This window comes from Melopsittacus undulatus (genome assembly GCF_012275295.1).
Source record: "Melopsittacus undulatus isolate bMelUnd1 chromosome W unlocalized genomic scaffold, bMelUnd1.mat.Z SUPER_W_unloc_4, whole genome shotgun sequence".
Classification (NCBI taxonomy): Eukaryota; Metazoa; Chordata; class Aves; order Psittaciformes; family Psittaculidae; genus Melopsittacus; species Melopsittacus undulatus.
The window spans coordinates 1,491,608-1,507,759 of NW_022993946.1; the positions used below are offsets into that span (position 1 = coordinate 1,491,608).

Consider the following 16,152-nt stretch of genomic DNA (forward strand, 5'->3'; position numbering starts at 1 on the left):
TCGCAAAGAAAACATACAAAGACAAAAATTTGTTTACACAGAACACTACAGTGGACAAGACACCAAAACTCAACAATAGGTTCCATTTCAAAGCACATATTCACTTCGTCCGTCTCCAGCCACTCTTCTCACGGAGAACACAGAACTGTGAATCAGGACTCCATACTTGCGTGGTAGCTTTGCCACGTCTCACTCACACAAAACAGTCATTCACACAAGGGCCCATCTCTCAATCACTCCACACAGAATGTCATCTAAGCCAATAATTGTTAACACATAAATCTCAAAGCCATTGTTTACCTACCAAAGGCTGGTAAAGCCGTTAGTACAATTACCTTTGTCCTTGAGGCAAGCATCCATGCTCTTTATCTCGTGTAGGACGTCTCCTTACAACTTACAGGTATCCCCTTTACCTGATATTCCCCAGGAGGTAGATCCCTCTTGTCTCTCCTACCTGGACCATATTCCCTGTTAGCTAACATAACCCCCAGTGGACAGTCCGGGGGTATTTCGGCCGGCATTTCCTTGCTCCCTTTCTTTCCTGGGACTTGGCTTACCTGCCCCTTGTCCCATACTTATACCCGGGGGGTCTTTCAGTCTTTCTTACTAATTCACTTTGTCTCTTTACCAGCCAATTCCCTCACAGGAGATTGGAAACACAGTTAAAAAGACCCTGCACTCGCTTCACAGATCCCAGATATCCTGGCCCATGCCTTCACAGATCCAGGCTATCCAGTCTGTGTCTCATAAGCACACAAATCACCGTTCACTTTGTCCCTTCACTGGCCAATTCCCTCGCAGGAGATTGGAACTGCGGTTAGAAGGGCTCCGCACTCGCTTCACAGATCCAGGCTACCCGGTCCGTGTCTCATTCACACACTGATCACACCCAAACCGCCCAACCGAACAATACTTACACTCTGTTTTCTTGTCCGGATCTTCGTGCACGTGAATTACAGGCGAAAACGGATTTCCCGGGAGCCCTTCCCTGCTTTTGCTTTATGAGTCCCCTTCTTTGGCCAGTATATAACATGCAAGCTCCGATGAGACCAGAAGAAACCGAGCAAACTGCCAAAATCGGCAGGGCACGCCTTTCACTCAGATTCCCTTAGGCCCACGGAAGCAAAGCAGGTTCTTATCCCAAACGAGCCCCCATTTGTGAAATACGAATCCACTTTTATAAACAAGATAACAAGGTTTTATTAAGGGACAAAGTCAATAAAGCAAAAGCAAACAGCACTGGGCACATGACCGTAGCCAGAGGCGCAAATGATTAGTATTTGTTACAGGTTTATATACTTTCACAATTCCATTAGTCACATACATATTCATAATCCCTGCGTATAGGCAGGGAACATTATAATTAAGTCGAGTATTTTATTATCATAAGTCTCATCCTCTTGGCGTCTGCGCACTGCTCTTCAATAATTGTGGGCAGGGGTCTTGAGGATGAAGTAAGCTGTCTTCCTCATGTGAATAGGGGTCTTCAAGATGAAGTAAGCAGTCTTCCTCGCAGTGTGCTTTTCAACTTTGGCCCAGTTGGACGCCCCAGTAATTACACAACTTGCTAAAACCAGCCATATCTGTAATTATTCTAATAACTAACAAAGATTTGAAGCAGTGTGACCTTCCTGCAAAATTTATAGCAGGATAGGAGTATCCCAAGCTAGCAGATGTTTGGGAGGCTCTGTCTTTGAACTAACTGATAAGTACAAAGATGGTGTGAAATAACTCATTCATGTTTAGTGGGGTCACTAAATCTTGTTATCTCACCACAGACTTACAACACAAACATTGTTCTTTAAAACTAAAGATACTTTAGAGGACTAGTGTGAAACAGTTAACTCACATTTAGTGGGGCCACTAAATTCCACAGGCTAACAACATAAACATTGCTCTCTTTCTACAACCTGAGTTAAGCTAAAAAGTACTTTAACTCTATATTTTACAGGCACTAGTTTTACTTCTATCAAGCATGCAAACCTCCCCCCCTTTTCTTTTTAACTTTACAGATTCTTCTACTATATGACTCCGCTTTGCTCATCTTATGTCTTGATTGAGCTTTGGTTTTGTTACTATAAACTTGTATAGTTATATCCACATAATCACATCTATGATTTGCAAAAGCCAATACATTTATGTGTTTATCACAGGTGTCAGGGGTGAACCTGTCTGCGAGGAGGGCAGGGTGCTGTGGTCACCCACCCCGGTGACACCAGACCCAGACCGTTCTGCCATGGAGAAGTCATTGTAGCTGGAACAAAGGAGCATGCCCGGGTACCTTACATGCCACCTCTTCCTGCAGGGTCTGCGCGATGACGGTGATGCTCTTCAGGTACTCCACATAGGCCTCCTGCCAGAGAGATGGGGATTAAGCCGAGGCCCCCCAGGGGGAATATGGAACCCTAAGGTGCCTCCTCTCCCCGGGACCCCCAGATAGCCCCGACGAGGGGCCCGGCTGCGCCAGGCAGGGGACCAGGATCGTGCCCACCCCCGGGGTGTCTGGGCTCTGGGCGGGGCGAGGGGTGGCCCGGGGAGACACACACCTCCGGACATCCCATGGCGTTAAGGGAGCCGGTGCTCCCAGCGCAGCTTGTGCGGAGGGAATCCGACGGAAGGACGGGCCCGGGGTGCACGGGGAGGCTTGGGGGAGTCGCGCCGCCGGCTCACCCGTGTCCTAACCGGCGTTACCCATCTCCAGAGAGCCCCTCGCCGCCCTAATGGCGGTCTACGGGGCCCGGCCTGTCCCGGGCCTCTTCAGGGTCCGCTGCGCCTTCCGCGACCATGGCGGCCGCCGCCCAGAACGGCGTGATCAGACCGCCGCTCCCGGGGTGGGGAGCGCGGCGGGCACGGACCGGCTGTCGGGTCCTCCGGCCGACAGGGGGCGCTCTGTCGGGCGGGGCCGGGGCGGGCCCGCGGCGGCGATGAAACGCGATCTGCGTGGACGGTTCTTGCGGGTTTTGGGTGGTTTCCGTGAGGAGCTTTCCGGGCCTCGGCGGCTTCCTGGTATGATGGCTCGCGGGAATGAGGTGGTGTCGCAGTTCGAGTCCCTCACGACGTGGGTCCCAGCGACTGCCGCCTGGACACGGCCCGCCGCCCTCGGCGGAGCACCGGAGGCAGGTGAAGCGAGGTCTAGCCGGGGTGGGGGGAACTGGGTGGTGGGGCCGCCGTGGGGCGGAAGCCAGCAGACGGGAGCGAGGGGTCAGCCTCGCACCCCGCGGGCACCCACCGGCACGGACTACGGGCTGGTCTTGGCGGGTGTAAGGCCGAACACAGCCGAGCTCTGCCGCCGCCTCTCGGCTGGGGCGCGGACCGCCGCTCCCGGGATCGGTACACCGGCAAACAGGCCTGGGGTTGCTGGTTTGCGGAGAGCGTCTTATAAGGAGTGGAGGCTCCCGGTGCTAGTAACTAGCGAGGTAAGAGGGGCTGGGGCAGCGCGGCAGGGCGAGCGGGTGGGAGCTGGTTCTTTCCTCTATTCTCCGGTGCTGCTAGTGGTTTGGTGGCAGCTGATAACCGAGCCTGTGCTGCTGTGGTGGAAGATAAGCTTGAGCATGGAACGGTTCGAAGTTGGGCATCTGAAGATCAACTGGGTGCTGCAGGTGGGACCCGTGCCTGGGCAGGTGGCCCGGAGGGTGCAGAGTGTTCCAGGAATTTTCCCTTATGGCACAATGGAGGGATGGAGCCATGCTCTGCAGAGCTGGGATGCTATGGGATGGGGAAGGTGTTGCCAGGTGGGAGAGCAGCCCAGTCAGTGAACTGGGAGCAGGAGAGCTGCTCTGCATCTGCCCCACTGCACCGGGATGGTCCTGTGGCACATCCCAGCTACCTGCTTGCTGCTGGGCACCACCAGCACCTCTCAGACTGAGGGCTTCCACCACTACCTATAAGTACTTTGGAGATAAATGCCAGGGAGGGAGAAGATCTGTTTATGTCAAGGGATGCAAAAGCACAAATGTGCTGGCCTGAGTCCTGGGAATGCTGCAGCTGGGAGGATGTTCCTCCGCAGGGGCAACCAGGAAAATCAGAGGCTGATTTTGGGGTCAACCAGTTGCAGAGCAGTGTTCTGGTCTGCAGGGAAGGGTCACAGGGAAGGTGTCTTGCTTCCTGCTTGGCTTTTCCATTCTTATTTTGAAGATAGGACTCTGGAGGCAGCCTGGATCAAGGGAAGGGGAATGCCTTCCCACACGCTGGTGCCGTGCGGCTGTAGCTGGTACTTCTGTGGCAGGCACCCAGCAGCTGCATTCAACCCTTCTCTGGCAGGAATTGGCAGAGCCCTGAGCACTGGGTATTGTCGTCTCTGCCATGGGAAGTTCTCCTCCAGGAACCTGCACAATGCTTTCGGGAAGGTGTCGGTGATGGGGGAGAACTCAGAGAAGCAGTGCTGCGTGGATCAGGTCTTCTTCACGGACTTCCAGCGGCTGGTTGGTGTGGCTGTGCGGCAGGACCCCACGCTCCCCCAGTTTGTCTGTAAGAAGTGCCATGCCCAGTTCTACGAATGCCAAAGCATCCTCAGGACCTTCATCCAGAGGGTGAACGCATCTCCCACAGATCACGCAAAGTCCAAAGGAAAGTATGTTGTTTTTCTTGCTTCCTGGGAGCAGTAAGTTGCCATGTGTTGATGCCTGGTCCCTCCGTAACCCCTGAGAACCCACCATGCTCTTCTGGGTTTTATAGGAGCAGCATGGCCCAGGCCCAGCTGGGAAGGGAAGGAAGTGCCTCCTCCATGGGTGAGTGCCTGCCCCTTTTCCCATTTTTCCCCTTTCCTTTTTCCCTTTTTTTGCCTTTCCCTTTCTGTAATGCCATCAGCACAGGTCTGGGTTTTATGGGTGTTGAGAAACTCCCCAAGCAGAGCTGCACAGACACAGACTCACGCTGGTGGCATGAAGAGTAGGCAGAGAGGGTTTGGGCAGCAGCATCAGGTCTGTCCCTGCCACTGTCAGACATGGGGGGCAATCAGAAATACACTTTCCACTATATAATTAACAATACTGGTAACTACTGGGGCTGCCCCAGCCCATCTTTAGGGGGTCTCCCACCTACTGTCTCCCACAGCCTTGGGGGAGTGGGTCTGCAGCCCTGTCCCCTCCTTGGGGGAGTGTGTCCCTCCACATGGGTGGCTGTGTCCCTGGTTGTCCCAGGGACTGACTGACTGTGCATGTGCTGCCTCTCCTTACAACAGTTGACCTGATCACATCCAGCCTGCAGTGCCTGCACAGCCTGGTGTCATGGACACACAGACATGCTGGAAGCTGCACATCAGCACCTAACCTTCAGAGCGTGCTCTCCTCTGAGTACTGTGGCATCATCCGCGCCATCTGGGGCTGTGGCAGTGGCCACGACTACATCATGGACACAGATTCGTACTGTAGCAGAGTGCATGTCAACAGCACCTTGTCTGTCAAGCAGGTGTGGAACAAGAGCACAGCACAGCACTTAACTGACAATGGGGCAGAGGCAGACAATGCTGAAGCTGTTTCTGCTCCCAAACCCCAGCATGCTTCAGTAAGGACAACTTGCCAGCAGCCTGCAAACAAGGGGATGACCACATCAGTGCCACTGAACATGAAGAATGAGCTGCTGCAGAACAGGGATTCATTTCACTCACAACTGGACAGCATGGTCTCCTTGCAGGAGACAGCCCTGCTGCAGCATGTGTCACCACTGAGTAATGCTACAGGTAAGGGATTTGCCTTCTTATCTCCCTGCAGGCATCTGGGGAAGGGCAAGGAGCTGCAGAGCTGGCCCAGGGAGCGAGCAATGGTGGGGCTGGACCCCTTCCCCAGAGACTGCCATGATGCAGAGCAGTCATTGATTCTTTAGCACCATATTTGCCAGATGTTTCTTTTTGCTCAATCCAAGCCCCATCCATATGCAGGCAAGGAGGGGCTTCCTGCACCACCTTGAGTGATGCTGAACAGAAGGAGCCCCTTCTCTCTGCAAAGGAAAGTTGCTGGGCTCATGAGTCGAGTTGCTGTGGATTTACTGCTGAACTTCACCACCCCCCCACCCTCTCCCCCAGTGCCACTTCTAGAAGAGAGGAATTAAATTAACACTGATTCTGAGTTACAGAAGTCAGGCTGTGTTTAGCTCTGACAGCCACTGCTGGAAAGGGGAATGGCAACTGGGACTCCCTGGGGGACGAGTCTTTTGGGTGTAATGGGGGAAACTGAAAGATGTTCAGGGGAACTGCCGGGTAAAGGTTCTCCCATCCTTGAGCATGAGACATGGAGTTTGGTTTAAATAATCAATAACTTGTCATGGAATGCATACTTTGGTGTGGGCCATGCTGAGGGAACCTGGAGCAGCCAGTTCCTTCCTGGCAGCTGTCTCCTCTGGCTTGGTTTTGCTGCTTTTCCTTGTAACACACCGTGTTCTCCTTCATTCCCTAGGACAGTTGAGTGGGAAGCAGATTCTGTCCACAACATTGGATGAGCGGGTAAAAGACGAGTTCAGTGACCTTTCTGAGGGGTGAGAGAAGAGTGGGTTTAAAATAGTGTAAATGTCTTTGCGAGTATGACCTGGTCCACCTTGGAGAGCTCTTTCTCCACCAGTGACCTGGCCCTTGAGGCCCATTGAAACCAGTGTTGGAGGCACAGAGCGGTGGCTCTGCAGTGGTGGGATGGAGTTCACACCACTGACATGCTGAACTTGCCACCTGCACTGCAGTGGGGGGGGGGGGGGGGAGTTTGCACAGTGGGGTGTGTGGTTTTGCATACACATGTGCTCTCTGTGTTGTCTGCTTCCAGCAAACTTGGTCCTGTTTCATTCCCTGCTCTGGGGAAGGAACAATGTAGGGGCTTGCTCAGGCCTGTGTCTTTCTGCTCCAGCCCCTTGGAGCAATTCCTGTTCATGGCTTCTCCAGGCTGGGGCTCCAGAAGAGCAGTTGGTGTGAGGGGTGGCACATGGACAGTGATTAAATGAGATGTGGGAGGAACACGGGCAGCTTAGCAGTCTTTATGATCAAAGATTTGGCTAAATCTTTCAAACATTGGTATTTAAAGTGAGGCTTGTAAATAACTGAGAACTGGGTCCAGTCATTCAGAGTCTGAAGTATGGCTGAGTGCAGATTTATTTTAGCATGTTAGCTAAATCCACTGCCTGACACATTAAAAGTGCCACAATAATTTATTGCCTCTTTATTGGCTTCAGAATTAATTGCTTCTTGTATGGCTTAGGAGGAAAAAGTAAAACCCAAACCTGTGTGGTTGCTATGTATGAGGAAATACAGAATGACTTGCAGCTTAATTAACCTGCACAAGGCAATTATATTATATTTTGATATAGAAAATTACTTTCCCAGTATTGAAAATGGTGGCAGCATCCTTCAACAACCAATAGACCTTTTCAGTAACATCTGTTTTTTTGTTCTGACAGCAGTTCAGTTATTCTTACAGAGTTCTAGACCTAAAAGAACCTAAATTTACTGTTTTCTGTGTGCACCAGTGCTGTATTTCCTTGGGGAGCTTATGGGGGAAGAGGACACATGGAACCTCAGCTGCCATGCTGTGGGGAAGATGGATGTGCTGGGAATGGAGAACATGTGCTGCTGCTACAGATGCTGGTGCTGAAGTACCAGGGCGGTGCTATGTGGGTAAAGGGCATCTTCTTTCTCTCAGGGACTTCTTGAGTGATGATGAAAATGAGAAGAGAAACGTGCAGTCTTCAGATGATTCCTTTGAGCCTTACCCTGAGAAGAAGTAAGGGTCTCGCAGTGTGGTGAGCAGAGCACTCCATGGGTGAGCGGGAGGGCTGGTCCCATGCTCCACAGTAGACTCTGCTCAGCTAACGCTGTGTTCCTTTGGGGCTTCCATTTCTTGCATGTTCCTGCTTGGAGGTCACAGTGATGCCCGTGTTCTGTGAGCTCCCCTTCAGGCCTGAACTCATTCCTCAGTTCTAGGCCCACAGCTTAACTTGTGCACATGCTCCTTCTTTGCCAAGCATCAGGCAAAGCTGTCAGACACTCGGGGCCAATTAGGTGGGAGGACTAAAACCAAGACTGAGTATTAAACCACTGTCCTTGTTCCTTCTTGGAGGATTTCTAGCAAGAAAAGCAATGTCAAAGAAGTAAAGAAGGCAGAAGAGCCCAAAACAAGGAAGAAGCCAGGGCCTAAGCCCGGCTGGAAAAAAAAGATCAAGTGTGAGAGGTAATAAGGAGGCGGGTGGCTGGGCATTGCCCCTGCTCAGCACGCTGGCTGACGGCAGGGCTGTGCTTCATAGGGAGGAGCTGCCAACCATTTACAAGTGTCCTTACCAGGGCTGCACAGCTGTCTACAGGGGGGCTGACGGCATGAAGGTGAGTCAGGGTTTGCTCCTTTCCCAAACCTATAGCTTTTTTGTACTACAGAACCACTTCCACATAAGGAGAGGGTCCCTGAGATTTAATTCATTGCCTTGCTCTGCGGGAGGCAGAGTCCCTGGTTTCTCACAGCACTGATGCATGAGCCTGCTAAAATGGTTTTTGAGGCATTCAGGTTTTTGGCTGGGGAAAATGCAACCCAGTGCTTAAAAGCTTTGTCCTTTCTTTACAGAAACACATCAAAGAGCATCATGAAGAGGTACGGGAGAGGCCCTGTCCTCATCCTGGCTGCAACAAGGTGTTCATGATTGACCGGTACCTACAGCGGCACGTGAAGCTCATTCATACAGGTGTGTCCTGGCTGGTGACAGGGATCACAAACACCCAACACTTGATTGCACAAGGCTTGTAGGTGCCGTGGCAGAACTCTGTGTGGGGTTTAGAACTGTCTGCCTTGCCTGTAAATCTGGAACAAGCCATTGTGTGGGGGATGTGAGGCAGAGGGAGGAATTCAGAATCCAGCAGTAAGCATGGGCAGCTGCACATGTGCATTTCCTGTACTAAGAAATAAGCAGAATTGATGACTCTTCTGTTTTCCATTGCAGAGGTACGTAATTATATCTGTGATGAATGTGGGCAGACCTTTAAGCAACGCAAACACCTCTCAGTCCATCAGATGCGGCACTCGGGAGCAAAGCCCCTTCAGTAAGTGCACACCAACCCTGCCTTCATAGCTGAGAACAGGGTAGTGAAGTTCTGCTGAGCCCTCACAGTCACTGACCTTAGCCCAGAGTGATTCTGTGACATAAACCCTGCGCATAGGTGGCAGTGTCCTGGCTGAATCACTTTAAATGTTCTACAATGTGCATCCTGTTGTTGAGGAAGTTTTACACATCCTTCTGATCCTGTTGCCCTTCCGAGTTCAGCAGGGGAGTGCTCAGCTACCACCAGCAAGCTGCAGGCCTGAGGAGTGAATCATGTTGGGTGACTGGGGTGGTTGTAGGAAATACTACAAAGCTGTGGCTGTCTTGTGGGCTTATTCAGTGCAACAAAGAGCAAGTGCCACAACCATGGCTTCAGGCTTAGTGCTGAGCCCCTGTTTTGCCTTGCAGGTGTGAGATCTGTGGTTTCCAGTGCAGGCAGCGAGCATCGCTCAAGTACCACATGACCAAACACAAAGCTGAGACAGAGCTGGAGTTTGCCTGTGACCACTGTGGGAAGCGCTTTGAGAAGGCCCATAACCTTAATGTTCACATGTCCATGGTGCACCCTCTGATCCAGGTTCGGGAAAAAGCTAAGCCATTGGAGCCAGAGCCCATTCTCCTCCTAAATACTTCAGGGACTTCAGAAAGTCAGGTGGTAAAGCCAGAAGTGACTGCACAGCAGGAGCACACCTGAGGGGGATGGGGAAGCTTTCCCAGTCCAGCCCTGTAGAAACCATATGGCAGAGCAGAGACTTTTAATCTATGTTTTAGTCTCCCAAAGAACTCGGTGAAATTAGCTTCAGCTTGCTCAGAAAAAGCTTGTCTTCATGTTGTGATTATCCATGCTCATTCAGCAGGATTGTACTGAGTATCTGTCTAACCCCAGGGGAATGGATGTTCAGCAGCATCCCTTCATGGTCTCCTTTCTCCCCATGCATACTTTTGTAGAAACAGACTGTTCCCTGTCTGCAGGAGCTGCTGCTGCCTGTACAGAATTGGCCAGACATGGCTCTAAGAGTACATAGGACAGTGGAGTGGACTTCAGGCAGACTTTTTTCTGGATTAAAAAAAAAATATTCCCAAAATGAAGTCTAAACTGAAATTTGTAACCTACTTTTTATCGCAAAAAGAGCTTCATGGTTATGCTTGTAATAAATTATTACAAAAGTAATGTGAAAGGAACAGCAGTAGTGAAGTAGGTAACACCTTATCTGGTCCTTCAGTCATAGGCAGTGTGTTTTGCACTTGCTGGGCCATGTGCTGCCTATTGCCCTGCCTGTCCCTCAGAAGAGATCAGCTCTTTGTCCAGCTCCATGGCTGCATCGGGCCTCAAGACATGCAGGAGGGTGGCTCCCAGCTCTGTGTCAAGTTCCTCACAGGTGGCCAGTAGTTGGGGGAAGAGGGTGGGTAGCATTAGACCTGCTCATGTTCCTCAAAGGAAGGCCAGAACACGTTGCTGCTTCTCGAAAGTGTGGGATTTGTGGGAGACTTTAACGCCTGCCTCTTTGCTGTGCTTGATAATTTCTCTCAAGACTAAGCATTAAGCAGTGGGAGCGAGACTGTGCAAGGGCAGTGTTTAATGTTGCTGAGAGAGCCGGAGCCTGTAGTCCAGTTGAGGGAGGACATGGCTATAGCAGTGGTTGAGCAGCAGGTGTCCTCCACCGCTCCCAAATGCGTTACAAAAGCGCACTGAGTGTGTCACAGTTCCAGCACAGGAGCAGTGCCCAAGAAAGGCTACATGGGTTGGGAGAAGGGGAAGGCAGGAAATCTCAACACACCAGTTGTGGATTTCCAAGGCTTTGGTCAGGGTATGGTGGGATTGCACCAAGCAGAAACTGCCAGGCCATGGGGATCACTTCCAAGGAAGGATCCTCCTGGAGAACAAGAAGTGAAACAGCCAGTCAGGGTCTCAGTTTCTGCCTTCAGAAGTGAAAACAGGAACCGCTAAGCCGTACCGAAGGGCTGTTCACAAGTTAAGCAGATCATTACAGCCACCCTGAGATCCTGTACAAGTAAGGTAGTTTTGGGCAGCAGCTTCTCTAAGGCCCGAGGAAGCTGCCTGCCTGCCAAAGCAGTTGCACAAGCTCCCTGTGCCTTGTATGGCAAGGGGGGAAGAAGGGGGATGCTGCAAGTGGCAGAAGGGATAAAGAATAGGATTTGTGGTTCTCTTTCAAGACAAAAAAAAAAATAAAAAAAAGACTGTGCTTAAGGCATGTGCTCTGTAGGGCCTGGGCTCTGGCCCACTTGGTCAGATTGCAGCAGGTCTTTCCCTTCCACAAAGAGTGGAAGCAGCTGGATGTAGAAATCAAGTGCCACATAGAGGAAGGTCTAATGAGTGAGCAGCTCATGGTGAAAGCATGGGGTAAGGCTAGAGGAGGTCACACATTCCAGATGTTTTCCTCCCTAATGACTTTTCGTCCAGACTCTACCAAAGGCAAACTATGAGAACAACTGATTATCTTTCACTGGAATCTGCTCTCTGATCCAGTCTGTAGGTGACTACACAAATGGCTGCACTTCAAAGCTGTGAAGACAGCAAAGGGACAGAAACAGGTATTCAGAGGCAGGAGGGTGCTGTTCCAGAGTTCAAGGATTCCAGGCGAGAGAAAATGAGAGACAAATAGAGAACTCTCAACTAGTTTATTAATATAGGGAAATATAGAGATAATAAAGGATACAGTCAAGGATACTTCTAATGTTTGGTTATCTTACCAACCCCAAGGACGCTGTAAAGACGATCAGGAAACCAGCTCTGAGAATCATCCTTGCAGTGCGAGGTGGCAGGCTCAACCTTAGTGGGCATACCCTCAGAGGCAGCGTTGACCTGGGTGGTATGAGGTTCTGCCTCCCCCCCATCGCACGAGGCTCGGGCTTTTATACTGACAAAAATGCACACTCATTCCAACGCAGGGGGCCAGCCTACGTTGAAAGAAGTGGCCAGCTATATCTAGAAAGGTGTCCAAGGGTTGAGACTTTTCTGGGTATTTCTAAAGCGGAAATTTCCAGGTAGGAACCAAAGCAGGACTTTCTGGGGAGGAGCCAAAGCAGACAAACAGTACTTTTCTATCTTTGTGTGTTGCACCACGGACCATTATCTATTGTCCCTGACACATTCCACCCTGTGGTCTGTGGTTAGAACACACAAATATTTTACCATCCGTGCTACAGTTTTATATAGTATACTGTCTATAAGGGAATGGATTAGCACTAAAAGACAAGGAACATAAAATATATAAAAACCCAATACGTATTACCACTAATAATGCAACAGCTTTTTGCAGCTAGTCCCAGCCCCCACATCCATCTCTGAAAGGGGTTCCACCTGGTGTTTTCTGCTAGCTGGTTATTGAGGGTCTTCAACTTTTGTATTTATGCATGTATTGAACTGGAGTTGTCACTTAAATTCATACAACATACCCCGTCAAAGTCTTCACACCCATGCAAATGTACTGAAAGCAAAAAAAACAATAGCTGTCCTATTTTGTTTTGCATGATCAAGGGGACGAGCACTTTGGCTTCGGTTCTTCACAAATTGTTAACAAGTCTCTAGATGACATGGAGGAAAAGCAAAGCAAAGCGGTGATGTCCAGGCTCCAAAAACAAGGTTTCATCAATGCATTGGCCAGATATACTGGGAGTCTTGGGAACCTGGAAATAGATACTGTTACTTCCAAAGACACAGTCCTTGTCTTTTTTTATCCCCTTCTCTGCTTAAGAAATCTTAAATCACACAAGAGCAGCTTCTTGACTTTAACCTTTGAGAATAGAAAATTGAAATATGATAGTTATTTATTATATTATTATTTATAATAGTTACTTATGCTAATGATGAAACCTGCTTTAGATTGAGCAGGGGATTTGGACTAGATCATCTCTCATGCCAACCACAGGCTGCTTGGCCTGCCCTTCTCTCCTGGATGGCCCTCTTATAACAGCAGACACCATCCCTTGCATCAGGGTCTGGCATGGCATGTGCCCCCATGTCCTGGGTTTAGCAGTAGCAGTAATTTTTTCTTCTTAGTAGTTGGTGCAGTGCTGTGTTTTTGACTTTTGGCCTGGGAACATCGCTGACAACAGCAATGGTTTTAGTTACTGCTCAAATGTTTAGACTGACCAAGGACTTTGTGAGTCTCATGCTCTGCCAGGGAGGAGGGGAAGTCGTGAGGAAGCAGACAGGACACCTGACCCAAACTAGCCAAAGAGGTATTCCATACCACAGCACGTCATGCCCAGGATGTAACGGAGAGTTACCCGGAAGAGCTAGGGATTGTGGGGTTGGTCGAGGTTTCGGTCGGTGCTTGGTCAGGTGGGGTGGGGTGAGTTATCGGTCAGCAAGTGGTGAGGTGTCATATTCTCTTCACTTGTTATTTCCTTTATCATTATTATTGGTGGTAGCAGTAGTGATTGGTGTTATACTGTAGTTATTAAACTATTCATATCTCAACCCATGGGAGCTACATTCTTTTGTTTCTCCTCCCCAACTCTCTGGGAGTTGGGGGAGGAAGGGGGGAAGTGAGTGAACGAGCTGCATGGCTGGGTTTAAACCACGTCACCCCACTGCTCAGTGCCTGCTGGGTTGCAGCCAACAGCAGAACTAAAGCTTTTTCTTGGTGGCAAACGCAGAGGCCAACCCAGTCTTGCCCTTGACTGTAGTAGGAGGCATTTGGCCAACCTCAGTCCTTGCACCTCGTTGTCAATGCAGAGTTTCACCTGCCTCGTCCAGTAACAAGTCGCTACTAGGGCAAAGCACACACAGATTTACATTAGCAGTATTACTACAGGGTGCAGCAACGTGTTGAAGTTGCGGATGGCAGCGGGGGACCAGCCAAAAATATTTCTTACCACTGGGGTTCTCCCACCCTCTTAATTTGTTCCATTACCTGCTTTATAACACTAATATCGTATTAGAATCTTTCTAGCTTTTGCCTTAGCATTTTCTAGCAGCTGCTGTAAATTTGCATGCTCTAACATCTCTTTTACAAGTGACAAATCTAAACAATACAAGGTGTAGTTTCTTATTAGTGACTGGCTAGTAAATACAGGTGGTTTTATACACAAAATCACAGCCTCTAACAATAGCTACTTTACAAGCACACATATTCAAGTAGTTACTTTTCAGTTGCCCTCAAGTGGTTTTGCAGTCATTCATTTTTCTCTTTGTCTATCTCATTCCGCTCGGAGTATTCACAGTCAGCTCCTGCAGATGAGGCATTGAGTTCTTCACCTTGTCTGTCCAGCTCATGGTATGGCTTGACAAACTTTGCAGGCAGCCACCACAGGCCTGTAGGTAGGAGGACACAAACATACCCCCTCCCCCAGGTTATTAGTTATTGAGAAGACCGGTTAAAGTATTTCATAGAATCATAGAATAGTTAGGATTGGAAAGGACCTCAAGATCATCTAGTTCCAACCCCCCTGCCATGGGCAGGGACACCCCACACTAAACCATATCACTCAAGGCTTCATACAACCTGGTCTCGAACACTGCCAGGGATGGAGCATTCACTACCTCCCTGGGCAAGCCATGCCAGTACCTCACCACCCTAACAGTAAAGAATTTCTTCCTTATATCCAGTCTAAACCTCTGCTGTTTAAGTTTCAACCCGTTACCCCTTGTCCTATCACTACAGTCCCTAATGAATAGTCCCTCCCCAGCATCCCTGTAGCCCCCTTCAGATACTGGAAGGCTGCTATGAGGTCTCCACGCAGCCTTCTCTTCTCCAGGCTGAACAGCCCCAACTTTCTCAGCCTGTCTTCATATGGGAGGTGGTCCAGTCCCCTGATCATCCTTGTGGCCCTCCTCTGGACTTGTTCTAACAGTTCCATGTTCTTTTTATGTTGAGGGCACCAAAACTGCACACAATACTCCAAGTGGGGTCTGACAAGAGCAGAGTAGAGGGGCAGGATCAGGTCTTTTGACCTGCTGGTCACGCTCCTTTTGATGCAGCCCAGGATACAGTTGGCTTTCTGGGCTGTAAGAGAACACTGCTGGCTCATGTTCATTTTCTCATCAACCAACACTCCCAAGTCCTTCTCCACAGGGCTGCTCTGAATCTCTTCTCTGCCCAGCCTGTAGTTGTGCCCGGGATTGCTCCGACCCAGGTGTAGGACCTTGCACTTGGCATGATTAAACTTCATGAGGTTGGCATCAGCCCACCTCACAAGCGTGTCAAGGTCCCTCTGGACGGCATTCCTTCCCTCTAGCGTATCAACAGAACCACACAGCTTGGTGTCATCGGCAAACTTGCTGAGGGCAAGCTCAATTCCATTGTCCATGTCAGCGACAAAGATGTTAAACAAGACCGGTCCCAACACCGATCCCTGAGGGACACCACTCGTTACTGGTCTCCAGCCGGACATTGAACCGTTTACCACAACTCTTTGAGTGCGACCATCCAGCCAGTTCTTTATCCACTGAGTGGTCTACCTATCAGAGGCATTCTGATGAAAAAGGAATTTGAAGCAGCTGCAGAGGTGAACTGCACATTGTTAACAGTAAAGTAGTTTGCTATGTCATTACCCACATTTAAAGGGACAGGCAGGTTGGAATGCGACCTAATATGACCAATAAAAATAGAATAATTACTGAAGCAGCCATTACAGAAGCCCTATGAGCCTCTGCTCCGACATCTTGTCAGTAGATGAAGAGGAGCTTGTGTGCTGCTGGAGGGCAGATGTGTCTGGCACTGCTGTGCTTGACCTTGTGCTCACCAACAGGGAAGGGCTCGTTAGAAATGTGACGCTCCAGGGAAGTCTTGGATGCAGTGATCACGAGATGGTCGAATTCGAGGTCCTCAGGACAGTGAGAAGAGCGTGCAGCAAGCTCACTGCCCTGGACTTCAACAGAGCAGACTTTGGCCTGTTTAGGAACCTGCTTAGCATGGTTCCATTGGATATAGACGTAGAGGGCAGGAGGGCCCAAGACACTTGGTTAATATTCAAGGATCACCTGCTACAAGCTCAGGAGTGTTGCATACCGACTAGAAGGAAGTGCAGCAGGAGGGCCAGGAGACCCCCTTGGATGGATAAGGAGCTGCTGAGGAAACTGAGGGAAAAAAGAGGCTTATAAAAGGTGGAAACAAGGAGAGGTGGCCTGGGATGAACACAGGGATGTTGTCCGGGAAGTTAGGTACTGGGTTAGGAAAGCTAAGG

General features: G+C 50.0%; 1 protein-coding gene across 3 annotated transcripts; it reads left to right on the top strand.

Annotated features, from left to right (window-relative positions):
• Positions 1–2,591: 2,591 nt before the first annotated feature.
• LOC117435846 (zinc finger protein 276-like) lies at positions 2,592–10,178 on the top strand. Of its 3 annotated transcripts, XM_034073794.1 has the most exons (12): positions 2,592–3,120; positions 4,261–4,570; positions 4,675–4,727; positions 5,180–5,406; positions 5,494–5,677; positions 6,390–6,468; positions 7,617–7,697; positions 8,034–8,144; positions 8,203–8,293; positions 8,529–8,646; positions 8,902–9,001; positions 9,409–10,178. In XM_034073794.1, exons 1-12 carry the CDS (start codon positions 2,721–2,723, stop codon positions 9,692–9,694), a joined length of 2,040 nt encoding a protein of 679 aa, XP_033929685.1. In that variant the 5' UTR covers positions 2,592–2,720; the 3' UTR covers positions 9,695–10,178. The 3 variants fall into 3 exon arrangements, with proteins under 3 accessions (XP_033929685.1, XP_033929683.1, XP_033929684.1); XM_034073792.1 differs by having other exon boundaries at positions 5,180–5,677; XM_034073793.1 differs by having other exon boundaries at positions 2,593–3,120; positions 5,180–5,677; positions 8,218–8,293.
• The last annotated feature ends 5,974 nt before the right edge of the window (positions 10,179–16,152 follow it).

Excerpts from the sequence above, each read along its gene's own strand:
- LOC117435846 (XM_034073792.1), top strand. The coding sequence starts at position 2,721 with ATGGCGGTCTACGGGGCCCGGCCTGTCCCGGGCCTCTTCAGGGTCCGC. Across the intron at positions 4,728-5,179 it reads AGGAAGTGCCTCCTCCATGG|TTGACCTGATCACATCCAGC; the intron begins GTGAGTGCCTGC and ends TCCTTACAACAG. Across the intron at positions 8,145-8,202 it reads AAAAAGATCAAGTGTGAGAG|GGCTGTGCTTCATAGGGAGG; the intron begins GTAATAAGGAGG and ends GGCTGACGGCAG.